At 46.6% G+C, this 21,816-nt stretch overlaps 1 protein-coding gene across 3 annotated transcripts in view; it reads left to right on the top strand.

Annotated features, from left to right (window-relative positions):
* LOC118687938 (USP6 N-terminal-like protein) overlaps positions 1-21,816 on the top strand; it is a 76,722-nt gene that overhangs the window by 49,342 nt on the left and 5,564 nt on the right. For all 3 annotated transcript variants that reach the window (XM_036385153.2, XM_036385155.2, XM_036385154.2), the window contains 11 exons: positions 2,097-2,170; positions 2,691-2,776; positions 3,626-3,665; positions 4,397-4,477; positions 12,205-12,312; positions 15,328-15,437; positions 16,012-16,060; positions 17,130-17,250; positions 18,120-18,214; positions 19,738-19,803; positions 21,183-21,282. In XM_036385153.2, coding sequence (XP_036241046.1) covers positions 2,105-2,170; positions 2,691-2,776; positions 3,626-3,665; positions 4,397-4,477; positions 12,205-12,312; positions 15,328-15,437; positions 16,012-16,060; positions 17,130-17,250; positions 18,120-18,214; positions 19,738-19,803; positions 21,183-21,282 — 922 coding nt within the window. In that variant the 5' untranslated portion in view covers positions 2,097-2,104. The remainder of the gene's footprint in view (positions 1-2,096; positions 2,171-2,690; positions 2,777-3,625; positions 3,666-4,396; positions 4,478-12,204; positions 12,313-15,327; positions 15,438-16,011; positions 16,061-17,129; positions 17,251-18,119; positions 18,215-19,737; positions 19,804-21,182; positions 21,283-21,816) is intronic.

Genomic DNA, 21,816 nt, shown 5'->3' with positions numbered 1-21,816 from the left:
AGTGAAATTGCTTATAAGTTTCACAGGAATTGTGAGAAGCAGGAGATGCAATAGTATTAGGTGACATGGTGAGACAGTTACTCAGACCTTGCTACATTGGAAAATTAAGCTGTGATTAAAATGTACTGATCAAAGTTCACATTTGAAGTAGGAGCTGCAGCTTGGAAAAATAAAAGAACAAAACACACTTTAATATTTCTGTCCTTGCTCTGTTTTGATTGTGGAGTCAGTAAGAGGGAAAAATACACCCAATCCTGGTATGAATTTGAAGAAGTTGCATTTTTCCAGTGTCTGAATGGATGAGTGTGAAGTGGTGCCATGCCTGTGCTGCTGTCTGATAGCAGGTCATGAAAGAGCCCTGATTATATAACCCCCTTCCCTGGGGGTTTTGTCTGCCTACATTTTCTCCTTGGTGAGTTAGTTCCACCTTTGGTGATTGAGGAACTAGTTATGGCTTGACAGGGAGGATGCTTCTTTGGGCTTGCACAGGATGACACTCAAGTTGTGTTTGATGTGGGAACTTACCTTGCTCATAGGTATGTGTATGGGATGAAGCAGAGCAGTGGGCACACACCCCAGGGACCTGGACTGGGTCTTGCTTAGACCAAGACTGGTCCTTCTCAGCATAGGTGGGGGCATCTTGCTGCTGTGTTGTTTTCTTTTGGAGTTCTATACAGAAGGTAATCATCTAGAGGCCAATTCACTTGTCTCATGTGTCTCGGTCCCTCTGCGAGCCTCTCAGGAGCCCTGGGCCAGTCCCGAGTCGGCAGACACCTGGGGGCAGCCCGACACGGCCGACAGCAGGGAGACACTCTCTGTGTGTGCCCCGAGGGTGCTGAGGGCACCTGGGCTGACAGCAGGGAGACACTCTGTGTGTGCCCCGAGGGTGCTGAGGGCACCTGGGCTGACAGCAGGGAGACACTCTCTGTGTGTGCCCCGAGGGTGCTGAGGGCACCTGGGCTGGCAGGGAGACACTGTCTGTGTGTGCCCCGAGGGTGCTGAGGGCACCTGGGCTGGGGGGAGACACTCTCTGTGTGTGCCCCGAGGGTGCTGAGGGCACCTGGGCTGGGCGCCTTTGCAGCACAAGAGACACCAGAGACATTGGTAGAAGAGAAAAGGGCCCACTCTCAGCAGGGGTTAATCCAAGGTTTTATTAGGATCCCAAAGGAGCTCCTGCACCTCAGGGGCCTCCTGCCGAGAGCCCCGGGAGCTGTGCCAAGGTCACATTTAAAGGGAGGTGGAAACCAAAAGTAGATAACATTTTACCAACCAATGAGTGACCCTAAGGGATGGATGCTGGGGGATAGACATATAGGACAGCGTATGGGGCAAGGCTTGGGGGGCTGACCCCTGGCCTCTGGCTAATCACTCGACGACCTGGACCAAAGCTTCTAGATGGAGGGGATGGGATGCTGAGTGATTGACAGAGAGCCAGGGTGGGGGTTTGGGGATGATCTCATCCCAGGAGAGGGATAACACAGGTAAAGGGAGGGGAGTACAGTCTGGGATAAACCATTTGGGAAAAATATGGGGATACAAAACAAAGCTACTTCAAAGTATTACAAAATACGAAAATGCACTACAACACTCATGCACACATCAGTAGGCAAAAACTTTTTTCAATTTCTTCTTTGAAGTTAAATCTGCCTCTGGATGCCCCTACAGAGCATCTCCTGGCTTCCATCCAGAGCCAGTGGTTTGCTGTCATCCACGTGGGTGCTGTGCCAAGCAGCGCCTGGCTGGCGCCTGTGCTGTGCTGGGCCAGCGCTCCGTGGCTGCCTTGCGTGTCTCCATTAAAAAGCCATGTCTTTCACACTGCCATGTGTGTGCCTGGGAACAAAGGCAAGCCCCCCTTGCTCGGGCTGGGCTGTCCCAGTGCAGGGAGCAGGGAGCTGGCAGTCCTGCTGTGTGCAGGCAAGCTCCACAAACTCTGAACAGCGCTGTGCAACCTCAGCCTAATTTTAGCTGTGGGATATGGCTGGAAGCTAAAATTGTCAGCAAACGATTTTTGTATTAGCACTTTCCTAAAATATTTCTCATGCTGTGTACACATTTACTTATCTCCTTTCCCCTCCCTCCTGCTTTTTTTTTTACAGCTTCTGATATGAAGAAGGATATAGAGTCTTTAATAGCCCAGGAAAAAGCAGAAATCGTCGCCAAGTATGAGAAGGTACCACCTCGTGCCCCTCCCCAGCATGCTGACTGGGGCTGAAGCTGTTTAATCAATTAGGAATGCATCAAATAAGAACTTTTGCCTCTCTGCAGGCATCGCCCCAGTAACCCTCATGCCATTAGGCTTCATGCCAGCTCTCCCTTCCTATACATCCCCTCTTACTACATTCCTGGAGTTTACTGAGGGTCCCATGTGTGCTCAGCATAGATACTGAAAGGTGCTGAGCTTCTGGTGCTCCCATAACACCAGGATGGCTTATGCCCAACAACACTGTTTTATCTGATGTACAGCTTTTCCCAGCCTCTAGCAGAGGCACACGTGGAATGCTGGATAGGCTGAACTCGGCATTTTTCTCTGCCTTGAATTTGGCTCTTTAGTGCAGGTTTTGCTCTCCTGGTTCTGTGCCTTTTATCATTCAGGAGAGGGGGATGTAGTCTACAGGCTTTGGGTGCAGGATGCAGGCACTAGGGCATTCCTGATGCTGGGACCAGCTCACAGGTGTCCTTTCTGCTTTCAGGGCAGACAGGACGGAGCTCAGATTGACCACTGGGAAGATGCCGATTTCACACTCTACAAAGTTACAGACCGGTTTGGATTCCTGCAGTAAGTGCTCCTGCCCTCTCCTTTCCTCTGTGACCTCTGTGTGTGTGTGTGGACCATCCTTCTGCACTGAACATGACTGGCCCAGCATCTCTCCCATAAGCTGCTCTGTGGCTTGGCTTGATCAATCCCAAATGCAGGAGGAAAGTCTAAATGGGCCTCCGTCTTCAACTGTGCATGTGCAGACCCTGATGCTTTGCATCTGCTGCAAGACAAGCTCAGAAATGGCTTCCTACCACAAGCCTGGCATTAGAAGGTGCAGGCTGGTGTTCCTGTGCCTCTATGTGTGCCACAGAGGTAGAGACCCTTGTGTTTGCACCTGATGATTCAGGGAGGTATAGGAAGAGACCAGAAAAGATATCTGATCATCTTTGGTTCCCTTAGGAAACCTTTCCTTTAGAAATCAGGCATCCTAACCAAGGCACACATGAATTACATACCCTGTGCCTGGGAAAAATGCTTAAAAATAACTATTTTTATTCTGATGCTTAACAGAAGTTACAATAGTAGGTGTTCTGTGTGTAGGAGGGAGGTTTTAATCAATTGCTGTCTAGAAATTCTGCTTCCCCACCCTTTAAATTGCTGATCATGTGTGTATTGAAGAGGAGATATATGCCCAGGATTTCTAGTTATGTCCAGTGCTCGATTACCCCCTAACGCTCCTGCTGGATGATGGGATTTTGGATGATGCTTCCCCTGCCTCTTTCATACTGGGGACAGCTGTAGGAAGGGCACAAAGTCCCCAGGACATACCCCCTCAAGTGTCTGAGGTGGTCCATGAGCTGCAGCACCCTGTGCTCCCCTGCACCCTTTCTTGCCTGTGGAGTAACCAGTGATCCCTTGCTTTTCCAGCGAGCAGGAGCTGCCAACCCGCACCGCCTTGGAGGAGAAGGTGAGAGCTGCCAGCTCTGTCATCATGGATGTGGCATCCTTTTCACACCTGCTGGGGAGGGAATGTTTTTTGAGGAAACAAATGAGCAAGTAAGAGCAAAGCAGGCAGCCAGCACCCACTGGTCACTGCTGCTCGCCCAGAGGTGGGGACTCTGCACAATGACCAGCAGTTGGAGCTTTTATTTTGCTTGGGTCAGACAACTTTCCTCCTCCACATGGCACTGAAAAACCACCTCTTAAAGCAATATTGGGCTTTTCCCTCTGCTTTGGCACAGTGCTCAGCAGCTGTGGCTTGTAAAGGGGACTGCATGTGCAAGAGAAGATGGTGGAAGTTGTAGGTAACCATCACTTCCATCCTCATCTCCCCTGAGATGTGAGCATGTCCTCTGGTAGAACCCTGCTAAATGGGACTGAATCACATTTCTTCTGATCTGATACAGTGATAGGATTTGAGTCTATCTGGACCTGCAAAGATTTTTATTGTCAGGGAATACTCCTGGGAATGCTTTCTCTACGTTAAGCCTGTGTGTCTTGTCATTTTCACCAATGCTGCTTTTAATTACCAAGTGCTGAAATTACCAGTTTCTGCACGCACCTGTGGATTATTCCCATCCCTGATGTGAGGTCTTTGCACAGAAGTTTAAACCTAAGAGGATGAAGTTTTGTGTTTTCAAGAGGCATCTCCTGGGGCTTTTTTTTCTTAAATTTGTCTTTTCTTCTCCCTTGCACCAGCAAAAACAGCAGGAAATAGAACGCGTGGACAAGTGGCTTAAGATGCTGAAGAAGTGGGGCAAATACAGAAACAGTGACAAGGTAAGGAGGAAAAGAGTGTATGTCTGGAAAGGTGGGTGTGATGAGTCAGGCTTTCAAAAAGTCTCGACAGAAAAACCAGAGATCTCTGGAACATTGCCTGATTCTACTTGCTATCTTTAATATTTTAAAGCTTTCCTAGAAATTTCTGGGTTACCAGTCAAGGTAAAGGTCCTGTTCTGACTTACATGGCTTTAAAAAGGTTTTCCTAAGTGCTGCTGCCATTTTTGCACTTGCAGCTGTGCAAGCAGGAGCACAGCAAGGATGCTCGTGTGCCCAGCTGGCTCCCTGCCCTGTGAGAGCAGTGCACACCAGCACTTGCTTCTGTGTTTCCACCTCCTGGAAATGATATGGGAGATGTGACTGATACAGCCTAGTTGATGTTCCTTGTAATTCTCCCTGGAGGAAGAATTATTTGTTTAGAACAATGCTTAGATTTTGTATTTTGCTCCTAGCTGTGCCTGTGAGAAGCCACTTAGATTTCATATTGTGTACACCTGTCTGTGGAAATCAAGGATGGAGACACCAACATTATGTCTTGCTTTGGTGTTAAAATGAACTCTGCCCCAAACACTACTTCAAAACTGAATTGTTTTTAATAAATAGTATCTGTTTTATGTTCCTCTTACAAACCTCTTGAAACAAAAAACTCTTTGAACCTAACGACAAGACCCTTGCTGGGTGAGGAGAGGAGTGTTGTGTCTGACCTGCTCTGCTTGCAGCATTCTGCACAGGAGAGGGGTGAAGCCTGGCATTGCCTTGTTGCCATGGCCTCTGAAGCCTTCGTGTTTAGCAGGAATGGGGTGTTTGGCTGGACTGCTTCTAGCTCCTGTTGGGAGTCCTTGGGAGAAATTTGAACTTGGTTAAAAAGGCTAAGTAGAAAGAAATACCTGAAGAATATTTGCATAGCTGTAGGGACAACATTGAGCAGAGCATCCTCCTTGCTCAGCTGTCCAGGAGTCATGTCCTGTTCAGCCAGCCAAAGACCAGCTCTAGTCTCACTCTTCAAAAAAAAAAAAAAAAACCACCAAAACCAGAAACAAAATCATCTTAATGACAGCAGGGATGGGGTGGAGGTGGGCTTGGGGTTTTATAATCCTTCTGTTCACTTCAGGGTGGTTCTAATTACTTTGTTAATCAGTGCTGCTCCACGGGCAAAATCAGAGGCTCTCCTGTGACTTGGTTCTTTCTAATTAGAAGTTAGCACTAATTGCTTAGTGACCTTGTGGGTAAACCACCAAATTCCAGCAGGGTACAGGGAATTCCTTCAGGTCCTGGAGGGTGTTTGGGGTGGGTAATGATGAGTGGTTTTAGCACACCTTGGCTTTCCTGGGTCAAATGGTGAGGACAGGCAGGATCTGGCATGGTGATGGGGAGAGCAGCAGCAGTCTCTGATTGCTGTCTGTTTTGGATTTCTCTTGATAATTATTGGGGTGTTGAGCACACTGTAGCTGATATCACTCAGATCTGCTGGCTGGCAAAGGGTCAGACTGACAAGTGGGTTTTGAGGGTCTTTGGGTCAGAAAATGAGAAAGCTCTTGTAGTAGAATAAAGGATGTTATGAATAACAGCCTGTAAATGGTCGATGACTCTTGGACACAGAGGTGGCATTGTCCCGTGCTGGGACACCGGAAATGGCCATCCCCTCTCCCAGCAAAGAGAGAAGCAGTGCTTGGCCCCAAGCGGGGAAGGAACAGTCTGGTGACCCTGGGGAGTAGAAAGGAGCTTTGGTTTCAGTCCTGTCCAGCCTAACACCCGTTGCCTGGCACCAAGGCAAGTGCAGGCTGTAAGGTCTGTAGCAGCCACACACCATTAAATGCAAAGACACTGAGAAGCACAAAAGAAGTGTGTCTTCTTTTAATAAAAAAAGTAAAATGAGGTTGTATCCTACACCTAGATGTGAAACCCCATGCTCTTGTGTCAGGAGCATGGAAGCTACTCAGATATTCCTGCTGCCACAGCTGGATGCAGTTCAACTGTGGCATTTCAAGGACCTTATGCTGGGATCACAGTCATGTCAGAGGCTATGTCTTTTCTTCTAGCTAAAGTAAATGTGACAAGCCCTTGATCTGATTTTTCTAAAGCAGAGTGCGTTGGTTTTGTTCCTTCTCTGGGCACTCAGGCTGCCACATCTGCATTGCATGTTTCCTTCAAGTTTGTTTTCACCACTTGGCTGACATGATAAAACTCAAATGTCACAAGACAGCCACTCTGTGTTATTTTAACAATGACTAAGGTGTCATCTTTGAAAAAAATCCTCTTCTTGAAAACAAGAACCTTCTGTTTGATGTTAATTTTGATATCCTGTGCTTTATTAGAGGGGAAAAAAATCTTGTTGCAGGAACCACAAGCAGTTTCACAGGGAAGTTGCCCTGACTTTGATTCTGCTTGAATGATGTAGAAACCCATCTTATTTTCCAGACTGAGACTTCCTGGACTTAAGGGCCAACCTTTTCAGTCCCTGTTCATGTGCTGGAGCTGGCAGACGTCTGATCATATCTAGTGCTTGATGAAGAGGGACTTAGCAAGCAAGCATTTGTGTTGTACATCATTTTAGTATCTGATTGAGGCTTAGGTTGTTGTCTCATCTTCTGTGTTGTGAAATGTCAGCAGGAGGAGTGAGGTTGTGTATCCATCCAAGGCATTGACCCCAAAGCAGCCACCTGTCAGTGGGCAAGAAGCAGCTTTTTCAGACCCTTGGCATGAGCCACTGCCAGAGAGCAGCAGGTTTGGCTTTTTGTTCTCCCACCTGCAGCCTGTGTGCATCCTTGCATGCTGCTGATGGCACTCTGGGTCTTGTGATTGTCACAGATTATTGGAAATAAGGCTGAAAAAAAATAGTGGGACCTTTTACAGTTCCTTGACTAGAATGGCCTGGCTAGGAACTGAAATAATTTCTGGCATAACCTGTTTCAGGATGAGCAACAAATAGGATTATCTTAATTAAAGTAATGCCCTGGGGCTCCCTGTGCTCATCATTGCCTTAGATCTGTCTCCGTCTCTGTTCTAGACACATTTTGTAACAATCTGATTTAATTTCAAGATCAGCAAAGAGTGACACTCAGCACAATTCCTCATATGGGTGGAATTAGAATGATGCAATGGTGTTCTTTTTTGGCTGAATTTCCACAAGGGAAAGGGTACAAAAATAAAGGAGTCCATGAAAGGATGACATTGTTTTGCAGAGTTAAGGTATGTCAAACCTGCAAAGTGCTAAACTGTGTTATTCAGGGGTCAGCACAGGGAGGCTCAGGTCTGTCTCCTCTTCACTGCTGATTTGAACCCAAGTTTAAACACCAGCCTGACTTTGCTTGGGAAGGTTAGGAAATGGCTGGTGCCTTGTAAGAATCTACACAGTTCAGGCAGCACAGTTTTGCTGATTAAAAAAGGCTGTGCTGTGTGTGCTGCAACAGCAGGATAATTTATTCATCATAGCCCTGAAATGGATTTCAGCCAGAAGCATCAGTCATAGCAGGAGGATATGACCTCTGCATCATTTCCAAGCTGCATCTTGCTGCTGGCTATGTGGGATGGGACCTTTAGAGAGGGATGTCTTTGGTCATAGATGTCTGGTTTTTAGGCAAAGCCTGCCTTTGTGCAGGGGGGAAGCCTTGCCTCTGCTAAGGTCATGGGAGTGCAGAGCACTTAATCCAGTGCATGCCAGCAAAGCGGTTTAGGATGAATCGGGGATCTGTATGGACTGACACAACCCCCCAGGAGCGAACTGTCTGCTAATGCCAGGGACAGCCAGCAGACACTTGTCATGCCAGGGCTGGCTGAAGTCAGATCTCCTGCCTCAAATGCCATGGGAAGGAAAGGGGGTTCTGTCTGGGAGTTGCAGGGTGGCTTTGCTTTCTTTTTTTTTTTTTTTTTCCCATTTTGGAAAGGCAGGTAGCATTTTCCTCTCCTCCAAAGGTAGCCTGGGCAATAACTATAAATGCCTGCCCATGGCCCACCAGCTTTAGGATTTCACTTTGCCCCTGCTTTGCTGGTACCCCGTCAGGAATAGCTGCATAAGCTCCAGCTGCAGGCACAACAGCTGAGTTGGGAGCAATCATAAACCTTATGGAAAGAAAGCCACGTGTGCTGATGTCCAGACTGCCAAGCATCCTGCATGGCCACATCATCAGTCAGCAGGTTTTGTGGTACTCAAAGGAAATCTTCCACTCCAGGTGAGGATTTGCACAGCTCAGTTCCTCTGGTACATCACTGGTAGAGGATGTGAAGAAGTACTTTCTCTTTGGAAGGATCACTCTTTGAGTCCTAAAGGAATTGAGGAAGGCGATATCCCTTTCAAGCTCTTGTATATATCCAGCATATGTCTCCAACACTTTAGGGTGTTTGAGATATTGCCATGGATACCCAAAATTTGGGCATTGCTCCTGCAGTCTTTTCCTGGTGATCCATGCACATGGCTGAGAAGTTAACAGTGACAGACTCCAAAGTGTGAAGGTGAACTGCAGTGGGTATATTCTGCTTCAAAAACCAACCCACCTCTCCCAAATCCTTTTTAATTTCACTGTCTTTACTACTTCAAAAACATGTTCTGTCTTTAAAGGGCAGTGACTCCATCCCTCGTATTCAAGAGCTGGAACAATTGGTTGGGTACTTCTCAGAGGAGATTGCTGGTGCAGGAGAATGGAGCTCAAGTCTGTACTTCCATAGTCTTCCCCATCCCATCTACCTCAGAGAAAATATGTGGGCAGGGGAGAGATAGGGATGGGGTGATGATGTGCCATGAGCTTTGTATGTTAAGGCCCAGAGAGGGAAGATGATCCTGTGGCAAAATCTGGAGCAAGTTTTAGACACTGTGGTTTCAGTCCTTGGCTGACACAGCCTTTCTACAGTGTCTCAAACCATTGCTTTGACCACCAGCACCTCCTTTTTTGAAGGAGAATGGTGTTTGTTATTCTTGCCTATGCGTTGGTCTGTCAAGCCTGCATGGGACATGATCCAGGTGCTCTCTTCCCATCTGTAAGGGCTGAGTGGTTTAAAAGAGAGTGACCTTGAGGGTTGTTTTTGACTATCATCACATGCTGCCTTACCCCTCTGTCTTTTCATCCCATCATAAATACTGTTTGTATGGTAACTTCCCTGTTTTCCTTCAAGTTTCATGATGAAGAAAAGTTGCTCATTTTTTTCTGGGTGACTCACAGCTCTGAGGTTTTATCACTTTCGTGTCTGGAGGTGGTGGGAGGAGGAAAGCCTTTGGGTAAATAAAAGGAAGGCATTTCATTTCAGTTCCATCTCAGCATGTTTTGTACCTCCCTGTTCCTTTAGTACTTGTGCAAAGAAAATCATTAGAGACATTTCTATATGCCACTGAGGGTTGCACTCATTAAAGTACAACAATACCAGCTCTGGAAATTCAAAACAAAATTATTTCCTTCCCATGGACCTGAGTATCATCATATGCCTTGGCAGCTGTCAGTCAGTCTCTTGTAATCCACTGGAAATAAGTAATCTTTTCAGAATTAGTGTTCTTGTCAGAATTGGTACATATTCTGGTTTCTTGATTCTGCCTCAGCTTTTGCTCTATAAAGGCATGAGTGCTTGCAGGAGCCAGGCTTTTGTGTGCACCTACCATTTTGGGGATGTGGTTCATCTAATCCTGTTGCTTTGTGTCTCTTGGTGCATTGCACTTCTTTCATCCTGATTTAATGACTCTAGGGAAATGGGGATGAATCTGCCCCACATGGTATGAAGGTTTGCTGTCCTTAGAGCACCTCCTTATGTGAGCCTTTGGGTGTGCAGATGGTGAATTAGTGATGTCCCACTTGAAATGCAGCATGCAGTTGAACAGGATGGTGGCTTTCCATGGGCATGTCTTGCTGGTGAGGTTGCTTTTGGAGGGCAGCTTTTATTTTACAGAGGGAAGGGCAGGATCTGGTAAAGGATTTCTGCAGGATTTCATCCTGGCTATGCACTGGACCTTCACAGCTGGTGCTAAGCAATGCTTGGAGCAGAGCAAGCATTTGGGGAGTTCTGAGGATGGCGTTTTAAATGTTGAATTTCCATTATACTTTCAGGATCAGGATATGTTGTAGACACTTTCTCTGTCAGCAGAAATACTGAAATATTTATTGTAATGGAGTGGAAAAGCATTCTCATAAGCATCTGGTTCTCCTGGTCCTACAGACTACAGTTATTTTACATACTTTTTTTGACTGGGATAGTGGTGTTAGTTCTTTGCTGTGCCCTAGCCTCTCTGCTTGAAGCCCAACTCCTGTCTTACCTCCTGGTCTTGTAAGTCTTTGTGACAAGGACCACCATTCCTGGGTTTTGCCCTCAGTAGACACAATGCTGCCATGAAGACAGTAAGGAAATGATGAGTGTCAGTTTGTGTTCATGGAGGCTATGAGCCAGGACAGTGCCATGGTTAAGGTCTTAATGTCCTTGTGAGAGGCTGAGCTTCAAAAGTCAGGTTGGAAATAAAAGAGCTAGTGGTGCGAGGTGGGTCTGAAAGGAAAGGCAAGAGAAGCAGGTGTTCAGCTGGGTGTGGCAATGGTAATGTGGCAGGCCCACATCCAGAAAACCTTCTGCTATGATCTTGTGCTTCCCTGGGGATTGCAGTTCTTCTCTTATATCAGCCTGAATTGCATGAAGCAGAACACCCTAGAAAAAGAAGAGGGATTTTGAAGGTGGTTGGCATTTGTACCAGGCAGTGACAGTAGCTCCAGTTGATTGCCTGATCAGGCACTGCCCTTCTCAGCTCCAAGCTCATTCTCATGTCTGGAAATCTGGCACCTCTGTCCCCTCCCAAGGAATTGCCTGGTTCTGAGGGAGCACCATAAGGCACCATAAATACCCTCCATGGCTGGAGCTTGGGCATGTGCCACAGTCCTTCAGTCTACCCAAGATTCCTCAGGAATCTGGAGGAGTGCTCCTGTGGGTTTTGTTGTGCAGCTGCAAGGCATTTGACAGGTGGGATGAATGAAAGGAAGGAAAGTATTCAGAAAAGGAGATTTTTCTTTCTTATGAAGCTTTTTCTTTTAATGGAAGTAGTCAGCAATGAAAAAAAAAAGCTTTTTTTTCTTTTCTGTTTTCCATTGAAGTTTAATGGGAGCTTTATTACAAGAAAAAGGGAGGAAGCATCTGTAAGATGAAGTGAACGAAGACTTCTCTCCTATGAAGACAGGTTGAGTTGTTCAGCCTGAAGAAGAGAAAACTCTGAGGAGACCTCATTGTGGTCTTCCAGTACTTAAAGGGGGCTTGTAAAAACAAGGGAGAATGACTTTTTACACAGGCAGATAGTTATAGGACAAGAGGCTACAGTTTTAAACTAAAAGAGGGCAGGTTTAGATTACATGTAAGGAAGAAATTCTTTACTGTGAGGGTGGTGAGGCACTGGCACAGGTTGTCCAGAGAAGCTGTCAATGCCCCATCCCTGGAAATGTTCAGGGTTCAGGCTGGATGGGATTAGGAGCCGTATGGTGTAGTGAAAAGTGTCCCTGTGCTTGGCAAGGGTGCTGGAACTAGATGATCTGTAAGGTCCCTTTCAACCAAACTGTTCTATGATTTTGACTGAGTAACAGTTGTCTTTGATGGATGCAAGTACTCGGCTCATCCATCAGATCAGAGATGCCCTCTCTGTGCCAGCACAGGGAGAGCAAGTGATTGCCTGGGGTGTCTGCTCAGATGGCTGATTATCTGCAGCAGCAAACCATGGAGAAAATGTGTTTGCCACCAGCAGAACCCAGCTAACCTTGCACTTGTTTTCCTCTCTGCAGATGTGCCGGCGTGTGTACAAAGGGATCCCGCTTCAGGTGAGAGGGCAGGTCTGGTCACTTCTGCTGGATGTTGAGAAGATGAAGAAGGAGAATGAAGGAAAATATGAGGTATGGGCTCTACCTGGCAAAGACAGCAGGAGAAGGATGATAGGGAGGTTAGATCAGTTGATGAAGCTGGTTTGATGAGGACCGAAAATGCAAAGGGTTTCAGCTCTTTGTCCGTGGGTTTATATTAAGCTGGGTTCTTCTAGCATGTTAGTTGGCTGCTTTCTAGAATATGCTGCTTCCATTTATTCTGCTGGAAGTTGGGAGCAAAGCTGCTGTCAGTGTTACTGCTTCTTTAGAGAAAGATGCAGGGAAGAGTGAGGGGAAACTTTCCATAGGCAGAGTATGGAAGCCCTGGGTGGATAATTAACTTACTTTCCAAGCCTATGTTATGATTTATTTTGCATCATGTACCAGGGTGAGGATCAAGGTGTTGTGGAGACAATTATTTTTTAGAGGGAGGAGGTTGGAAGCTGCTTCCAACAGGTGTTTCTAAAATTCCCTGCCTATTAAGCAGGGTGATGCTAACACTCATTATAGTTAGCCAAGCGTGGATGTTGCTGGAGAGGTGTCACAGGGATGGAGGTACACACAGGGGCTGGGGGAAGGCAGGCTGGGCTCACCACAGTAAGCACAGATAAGGAGGCTCTCCCAGCATGCAGATTAAAATTGTGCTCCTTCCCTCAAAGCTGTGTTACACAGGCAGGGAAGCAATCCAAACAAATGAAAGTCACAAGGAGTTATCTGTGCTCCAGAGGGGTCTGTGATAAACAGGAGCTTCAGGGCTAATAGGCTTTGCTGGATGCAAACCCTCTACAAGATCATCTTAATCTACCTCTTCTTTGGTGCTGCCTGCCACCAGTAATTAGCTCTCCCCTAATTTCCTCCAGGAGAGGCTCAGTGCAGGTCCTGGATGAGGGGTTTTGCTTTCAAGAAGGGACTAAGCCTCAGCCTCAGACTTGTGTCCTGAAGGAACTGGTTCCAAGGCCACCCCATTTCTCCCTGGGGTATAACCCATAGCACAAAAGCCTGAAGGCTACCATGGGACATTCCACACTTGCTTTTCATGTAGGTGTGATGCTCTGCCTCCCTGGAGTTTATTAGCTGCAGACAGAGGGCTTGAGGGGAGCTTGAGAAGGCAGCAGGAGAAACATTTTGGCCATGGGGCAGGACAGAGGCAGTCTGGCTTTTACCCACTGCTTTGTACAAGGTCTTTGGGATGGGACTTTCAGCTTTCTAGCCTCTGCTCTGCCACCAGCTTGCAGGACTCACAGCACTAATGAGCTCAACAGAGCATCTGTGGAGCCCCAGGTTATTTACATTAGGGAAAAAAGGAGAATAACCCATCTTGTGTTTCTTTTTTAATGTCTGCACAATTAGTAAAGCCTCCTGGGTGCATGGAGTTGACAAAGTCCTGTGTGACCTACCTGCCATTCATGTGCAATGATCTAAAAATACCCAAAGTAAGGTATTTACTTTGGGAAATTTCTGTGTTGTTCTGGCAGGGAAAACAAGAGGGCCTTTAGCAGGAAAATTTGAACTGAAGTGACCCAGTGCACATGAATAGTCATATTCTCTCAGGTAGTCTGTCTGCTTTATAGAGGGCAAGGAGCCATAGAATACAGAGACCTCACTATTTACAGCAGGGAAATTATGTTGTTCATCAGATCTTCATTCCATCACCACTTTATCCTCACTTGTCCTGTGTAGGCAATAATTCAAAATACCCCCTTTACTATTGCTTCTCCATACAGCTGCTTTCAAGGTTGAAGTTAATATTCCCAAGATGCTGTGATCATCCAAAGTGTTGCCTGTGCTTGACACATGTGGGTGCTAATGACCTTCTGCTGTTCACCAGAGCTGATGTGGCCCCCTTGGGAGGTCAACAGCAGCCTGGAGGCACCTAGTGTCAGGCTGATAAGCATTCATTGGATGGCAGCTGCTGGAGCAGATGATAAGTATCTGTGCAGATGTTCTATTTTCTGTCTCCTCTGTGAGCCAGGAGGGGTCCTGACCCTGGACTCAAGGCAAGTTGGGCCTGCTGCTCATCTCTGCTGCCTCCAATCTGCTGGGGAATCTCAGTGTGCCTGAAGACAGTCACAAAATGTATTTTCTTCCTGCAGTTAACCCTGGAGACATTAAAGGAAGAGGGCATGATCACTGGTGGTATCTAAAGGCTGTGAGATGAGATGCTTAGCTATAGCATAGTGGTCCTTGCCTGCAGTACAGAGCTGAACAGTGGGTTGCAGATGGGACTGCCATGAGATTTGTCCATGGAACGTCTTCATCTTGGGGCTCTGAAGGCACAATTGGATGAGGTGGTCTTAGACTTTCATTTGAATTTCCATTCTTTTGCAGTGGACTTAAATCCCTTTTCTGTGTGATGCTGCTTTAAATGATTAGCCAGCCTGGGGGGAACATGGCGATTCTTAGCTTTGAGTTTAGCTTCTGTTCTAGACTCTGCCAGTTTCTTAAAATTTGTACCAGCCCAAGAGAATATTCCAGGACTGTTCTTCTGGTGGAAACTCCTTAAACTAAAGATGACTCTCTTCTTCAGGGAAAGTAGTAGTTGGAGATCACAGAGTCTGTCATAACAGTCTGGGCTTTATTATGATTGAGCTTCTGAAAAGCTGATAGTGCTGTGTACATCTGTGTATTGGTTCCTTAAGGATCAACGGAGCTCTCAATGCTTTATGACAGCCAGCCAGGCAAAGAAATCAAAATAAATGAGAGTGGAATTGAATTGTAAAGGTTTTAGATTCTTAAAACTCAGTATCTGCATTGGAAGATGGGCGAAGGCTCGAAGGCTGGGTTGGCAGCTACTTCTGTCTTAGGATGTGAGTGTGGGGTCATCCCCTTCTCTCTGGGCCAGCAGCACAGACAAGGGCTCAGGGGCTCACCTCCAGGCTGCAGTTCATTGCTCACTGCAGGACAGCAGTGTCCCCTGCTCTGGATAGCACTGTGCAGCTCCCAGGCTGCCACTCCTGCTGCAGGAATCCTGCCTTCTTCCTGCTGGAGAGAGGTACAGGCTGAGATGGTGTCTGATTCCTGCCTCTCGTCTGCCCCTCTCCCTTCCAGCAAATGAAAGAACAAGCCAAGAGTTTTTCATCGGAAATCAAGCAGATAGATTTGGATGTTAACCGCACCTTCCGAAACCACATCATGTTCCGGGAGCGCTACGGAGTGAAGTGAGTATGGAAGGCTTCTGTGGCTTATATGGGCAGTCCTGCCAGTGCATTTGTGAGGGATGAGCTGGATCAGCAGCCAGCAGTCTCCTGGCTCAGAGCAAAGCCATCTTTGCCTTCTCCTCAAATCATCACCACATAGTGTGACCCATAGGTGCTGGGCTGCTGATTCTTTCTTCAGAGAGGTCCACACTGGAGCAGGCTCAGCCCCAGTTCTTGAGCCAAGCAACAGCCTGTTGCAGTGCCTTGTCCCCCAAGGCTCACAGTTGCAGAAGGCTTGGTTTGGGATGATGGGGGGGTGGGCCCATCAGGATCTGGGAGGGATGGGGTCTTCACGACAGATTGGGTTGTAGAGGTTTGAAGTGACTTTGTCACTGGGGTAAGTCACACCTGGCTGCCCTACCCAGTCTTCAAGGAACAAGCTTTCTGGTTCTGTGAGCCCTGCTCCTTGCAAAAGCATTAAGTACCAGCTGGTTGGGTGTTTTCAGAATCTTTGCTCTCTGTGTGTATGTACTGGTGTGTTCATGAAGCTGGAGACCTCATGCTCAGGTCTTTTAATATCCTTCTTTCTCCCCAGGCAACAGGCACTCTTCCACGTCCTGTCAGCATACTCAGTTTATAATACTGTAAGTTGTAACTCCAGTTAACACGAAGAGCATTGTGCTTTATATATTTATAGATGTGTGTGTATATATATATATATGTGTGTGTGTAAAGATTTAAAGAAAAGCTTTATATATGTGTATATTTGTGTAGACATACATATTTTCATGTGTATATATATGTAATAAACACACACTTATTTAGCCAGTGGTAATTCCAATTTTAAGTCCTAATAGTGGGTTGTACAGAGAGCTGCAAGACTCTCTGGCAGCACAAGAATCTTTCCACAGTTGTTTCATCCCTTGTTCATTTTGTCACCTGGTAAATGACATCTGGCAGATTTAGAGTGTCAGCAAAGAACAAGGGATTGCCCTTTGGCTTTTCAGCAACACTAGTTTTCTGGCAGTCTGTCATGTTTCTGACTTCTTGTCTTGCACCAAATGGTATCCTTGTTGAAAACACTTATTTACTACAACAAACCAGTAATTTTTAGCTGAAGGATACAGGCAGAATAAGCTGAAATTAGCAGCTGAACCTACTGTCTCCACCTCCAAGAGGGGACAGTTAGAAGATGCTCAGGGGGTTAGTTGAGGAGCCTCCCTCATGCCAGATAAATGTTTACCAGATTTATTTACTGTTTAATTACTTCAGTGCTCATATGGCTGAAGGAATGCAAAACAGCATTGGAGCCACATGCTTTATGTCATCCCAAAGATAGATTGGCCATAAGGAAAACATTTTTTAAAATGGTGAGGCATGGAAATAATTGCTCAGAGAAGTTGTGGATGCCCTGTCCTGGAAGTGTTCAAAGTGTGTTTGCATGGGGCTTTGAGCAACCTGGTCTGGTGGAAGCTGTCCCTGAGGAGGGTTGGATGAGATAATCTTCTAAGGTCCTTTTCCAACCCAAACTACTTCATGAGTCAGTGACGTGGTAGATGCTGTAGACGTATGGGAGCTGTGAATTTGGACATAAATGGTAAAGACTTTGAAATGGGACAGACCTTGGAAGAGGAGAGGGAAGTACAGGCAGCTTTAGCATTATGGTAGGCTCTGCCAGCATGGCAGCACGTGTGCCCCTCTTGACTGTTGCAGGAAGTGAGCTACTGCCAAGGGATGAGCCAGATTGCAGCCATCCTCCTTATGTACTTGAACGAAGAGGATGCGTTCTGGGCGCTGGCACAGCTGCTCACCAACCAGCGCCACGCCATGCACGGTAAGGCTGGGCTGGGGCAGGGTGTCTGCCACAGCAAGGGAACATTGTTCAGCTTGGTCGGTAGAGCTTTGTTTCTCCTCACATATTGGTTTAATAAAGTGGGTGAGGCTTAACTGCTTGCACAGCCTGACTGGGGAGCTGAACTTCACTCTCGGAGGCAGACAAGCTCTTATCAAAAAAACCGAGTTTTATCCACCTGAGCTTTAGTGTTCAGTAATTAACACTTTCACAGAAGTGCTGTCCTGCCTCCAGGGTTCCTTGCCCTTGGCAATCAATTAACTCAAGGTTATGAGTTTGTAAGTCTCACAGAAGTACATCCAAGAGTATCCACACTAAATGTGTGGATAGATGTAATTCCACTAAATGTGTGATGTATTATTTTACTTCAAACACATTAGAGATCCTTTCATCTTACTTGTGGTTAGCAGTAATCTATGCACAGAGGGTTATTTCATGGGCAGAGAGCTAAACCTTATGGCTTGATAACTTTGAACAGTCTTAAATAAGTGTCCCACTAGATTACAGGGCAGTGAACAAGTTTGTGGTGTTCAAACATCTTCAGCTTTTCTCTGAACCTTGGTAAGCACTGAGGTGTGTTTGGAGAGCTCTTGGCCAAGCCAAGTGGCAGGCAGGCAGTGGGAGCTGGGTGAGAAGGACCAGCTGGGCTTGGTCTGAGGGTCCTGTTGCCCAGATGTGGTGAGGGGTGATCTCTGGAAAGGAGGGTGAAAAGGAGGTAGCTGCGCACCCTGTTGTTCAGCCAACTTCAACAGGCAATGCAAGGGATGTGTTTTTAGAGAATCAGGCTATCCCTGTGCCTGCTGCAGAGCTTACCTGATTTTTTTTTATTTCTCTTGTCTTTTCTTGTTAAGGTTTTTTCATTCCTGGATTCCCAAAGCTGCAGAGGTTTCAAGCCCACCACGAGCAAATTTTAAACAAACTGTTCCCCAAACTGAAGAAGCACATGGTATCTCTTTACTGTCAGTCTTCCTATAATAATGCCACATTTTAATGATAAAGCAGTTCATATAGTGTTCTGCCAAATAGATGCACAGCTGAACATATTTCTAACCATACAGGCCTGCTTCAGCTGCAGAGGCAGGCATTTATTAAATGGGTTGCCCAAATCTTGCTAAGGTGAATGGTAATCATTTGCTTGCTGATCATCATTAGTGGAGGGACTGCTAAAATGTAAAGGCTTCCCAGGAGAGCCAGGAAGGCTTAAAGAGCCTGCAGCAGGAGGAGCAGCAGTGTGGCTGGACTGTGTGCACCAGCTGCAAGGCCCAAAGGCTGATGCTGGTCTGTCTGGAGTCTTATTTCAGTAATTATTAGCTCCAATTGCTTTGCTGTTGTTTTAAGTCAGGAGGCACATAAGATTTGCTGGGTGTTTTGTTGCTTGGGCATGTCCAGTTGCTTTTCTCTCTAGCAGATGGTACAGGCCCATTTGGTGGCTGCAGGAGCATCTGCAGGGCACACCAACTCCAGTCTTAAGTCCAGGCCACTATTTTGCTGCACCTGCTCTCTCCCTCTCTTTCCTTTTGCCTTGCCCCCCTTTGCATTTGGTGTGGACAGCTGGTGTTCAGTGGCCAGACTCCTAAAGTTCTCTTATGCTTCCAAGAGGCTTGGTAGCCCCCATCTCCAGCAAAAGGTGTTTGTATTACCATCATCTGCAACATTTGCTTCATGCTGCAAATGCCTGTAAAAGTGAAACAGAGCCATGATAGGTTGTCAGTTAATTATGGTCATGGGCAGGGGAGAAGATGGGAAAAACTCAGAAATCTGCTCATTCCTCCTGCTCCTGAAGGCTCTTCAGGCTTGCCAGGTGCACAGCGCCAGCCAGAAGCAAAGGCTGGAGCTGGCCATTCATCCCATGGGCTTCTTTTTCTTCCCATCCCCATTGCTTCATTGGCTTTGCAGCAGAGGTCACGTCAGCTCTGCACACATGCCAGCACTGGGCACCAGATGACGAAATGTTAGACCAAGGTGGTGATGGTGAGGTTTTTAAGAGTTTTCCTTAGCCTGTCAGGCTGTCCTGCTCCTGCAGCAGCCATGCTATCTAAACCAGGTAGTGCTTCCAAAGCTGCCTTGACTGTGCTCCAAGAGGCTCACATGGGAATTGCTATGGAAACAAAAATGGTAGTCTACAAGGAGTGAGTGGTTTGAGTTCCTGGAAGGTTTTTATAAATCCCTGGAGTAGGTATTAGGCCAGAAAAGCTTCTCCCAGAAATCCCTTTCCAATACTATGGCTGAAGTCTGGCCACATTGAGGACCAGGTTCAGTGGATATCTTGGGCAAAGGACCAAAGCAGGGCTTCAGCACTGGTGTGTAGAGCAGAGGCTTTCTTGGGAGATGAACCACAGCCAAATCCTGCACTCAGATCCCAGAATAAGTAAACCAACCAACTAACCTCCCCCAAAGCCTTATGAGCTGCTTGAACCTCCAGTAAACAGCCTGGTGAAATGCCTGTCTCTCTTTGCTCTCTTCCCCCAGGACAAGGAGCAGATGACCACCGGGATTTACACAACCAAGTGGTTCCTGCAATGTTTCATAGACCGGGTGAGGATGCTCTGGGGGTTTTTTGCTGCTCTCCTGTTTGCATGTGTGGTTAATCTGCCTGTGCTTTTTTGTAAATCTCGTACTTTGAAGAAGATGTTAATATTTTATATGGTGGGATATTATGCACACTCTCATAAAGGAAAAAAATTAATAAGGGAGAAGGTAAAAACTGCATGTCACTGATGAGAAGCCAGTTCCTGCTGCCTCATCACAAGCAGTCGCAGGGAGATGGCTGAGCATCAGCAGTATAAACTTCAGAGTCAGGAGAGATTTTTCTCTTGCCCACTGGCACTGCTGCAAAGGCAATTAACCTCACTTTGGCTCTGGAGACAACATAGAAAGAAGAAGAGCTGGGGGCACAAACCTTGACAAATAGCAGTGCAGCAGCTGCAGGCAAAGGAGCGGATTGGGACTGGAAAGGTGGAAGTGAGAGAAGATGACCCTGATTTGTCCAGGGCTAATTTGCTAGTCCTGAGCCAAGACTACTTCATTTTTAGGATCAGCATTGTGCTTACTGGACTTGAATGCAATGTCCAGACTTGCTAATATTTAGGACATCTGTGTGCTCCAGTCTCAATTTTCTGCTGCCTGGTCTTCTATAAAACAGTGGACGGCTCCTCCCCCTCGAGAGGGAACTCACTGCTTTTGCCACGGAAAGCTGTATAAAATGCACAATCCCTTTAACTGCAGTAGCATATGGTAAAAGAGCTGCAATGGTCAGTTGTGCCAAACTCTGTGCAGTATCCTAAATTTGAACCTAAACATTTTAGTAGGATTAATATTAATTTCTGTGTTGGTGAGGTACCTTAGATCTTTGGTGGGAGGTATGGGCTGCTCTGTCACTTTGGACATCAGTTCAATCCTATTTGTCAGATTGGGCCTGTGTGCAAATTAAAACCTTTTGCAGAGGTATTTTTAGCAGGCAGAAATAAGCCTGTATATAAGAAAAACCTCTTCTTTGGACACCAGATGAATGATTTTTTTAATGCTTAGTGATGCATCATTGGGCTTTCAGACCTATCCCATTAATAGCCCTTTTGGGAAATCTGGATGGATACAGGAGTTGTTTTCTGTGCTCACAAGACTGAAAGATGATGGTACTCTCTCCAGGGTAGGGGAATCCACATGCTAGCATGCTTATGAGGGAAGTTTCTCTTTTTTCTGCATTCATGGATGGGTTTTAAGTATTTCCCCAGCCACCCAAGTTCATTAGCTTTAAGGCAAAGCCATAGATAATAAAAGACATTTTTGTGTTTTAGATGAATTCCTGACTTGCAAAGCCTAGCCCTGTTGTGTGATTTGATGCAAGGTGATGCAGTGATGGCAGCAGCCTCTGTTTCATCATGCCATTTTGTGACTTGTCTGTGTGTTTGGAACAGACCCCATTCACGTTGACCTTGCGGCTGTGGGATATCTACATCCTGGAAGGGGAGCGGGTGCTGACGGCCATGGCTTACACCATCCTCAAACTGCACAAAAGTAAGGTCCCACCTGATTGCATCCCCTGTGGCTCTGGTGGCACTGTGCTGGGCCACTCTTGTGCTGCTGACCTGAAAAGCCTTGCTGGCCACTTCCAGCCTCTTGGTGCCTTGCACTGGCCACAAAAGGCACAGTCCAGGGGAGGAAAGGAGATGCCACAAGGATTGACTTGCTGTGCTCAGCACACAGAAGCCACACCTGAAATGCTCCCTGCTGCCTCTTCCTATGTACTATGCCCCACAAATTGCTTTTAGGGGCAATACAGACAGCAGCCCATCTGTCTGCAGAACTTTGTGGTGGCTCAACTGAAAAGTCTGTAGAGGGACAAGTAAGTCCACTAATACACTTCTAAAATTATCAAAACCTGGTTGTCTTGCATAACACTAAGGCAGTGATGTTTCTACCTCGAGATCTTTGTAACTTTGAACCCCTTCACCCCCATAAATTGATAGTCTTGTTGTGTCACTCTTTTGGCCTTCATCTGGGGCAGGAGTGTGTGATTCTGTTTGGGCAGCAGAATTTATGGGACTGCAT

The sequence above is a fragment of the Molothrus ater genome, chromosome 6, assembly GCF_012460135.2.
Source record: "Molothrus ater isolate BHLD 08-10-18 breed brown headed cowbird chromosome 6, BPBGC_Mater_1.1, whole genome shotgun sequence".
In the NCBI taxonomy this organism is placed as follows: Eukaryota; Metazoa; Chordata; class Aves; order Passeriformes; family Icteridae; genus Molothrus; species Molothrus ater.
This window is presented reverse-complemented; position numbering and strand designations above follow the sequence as displayed.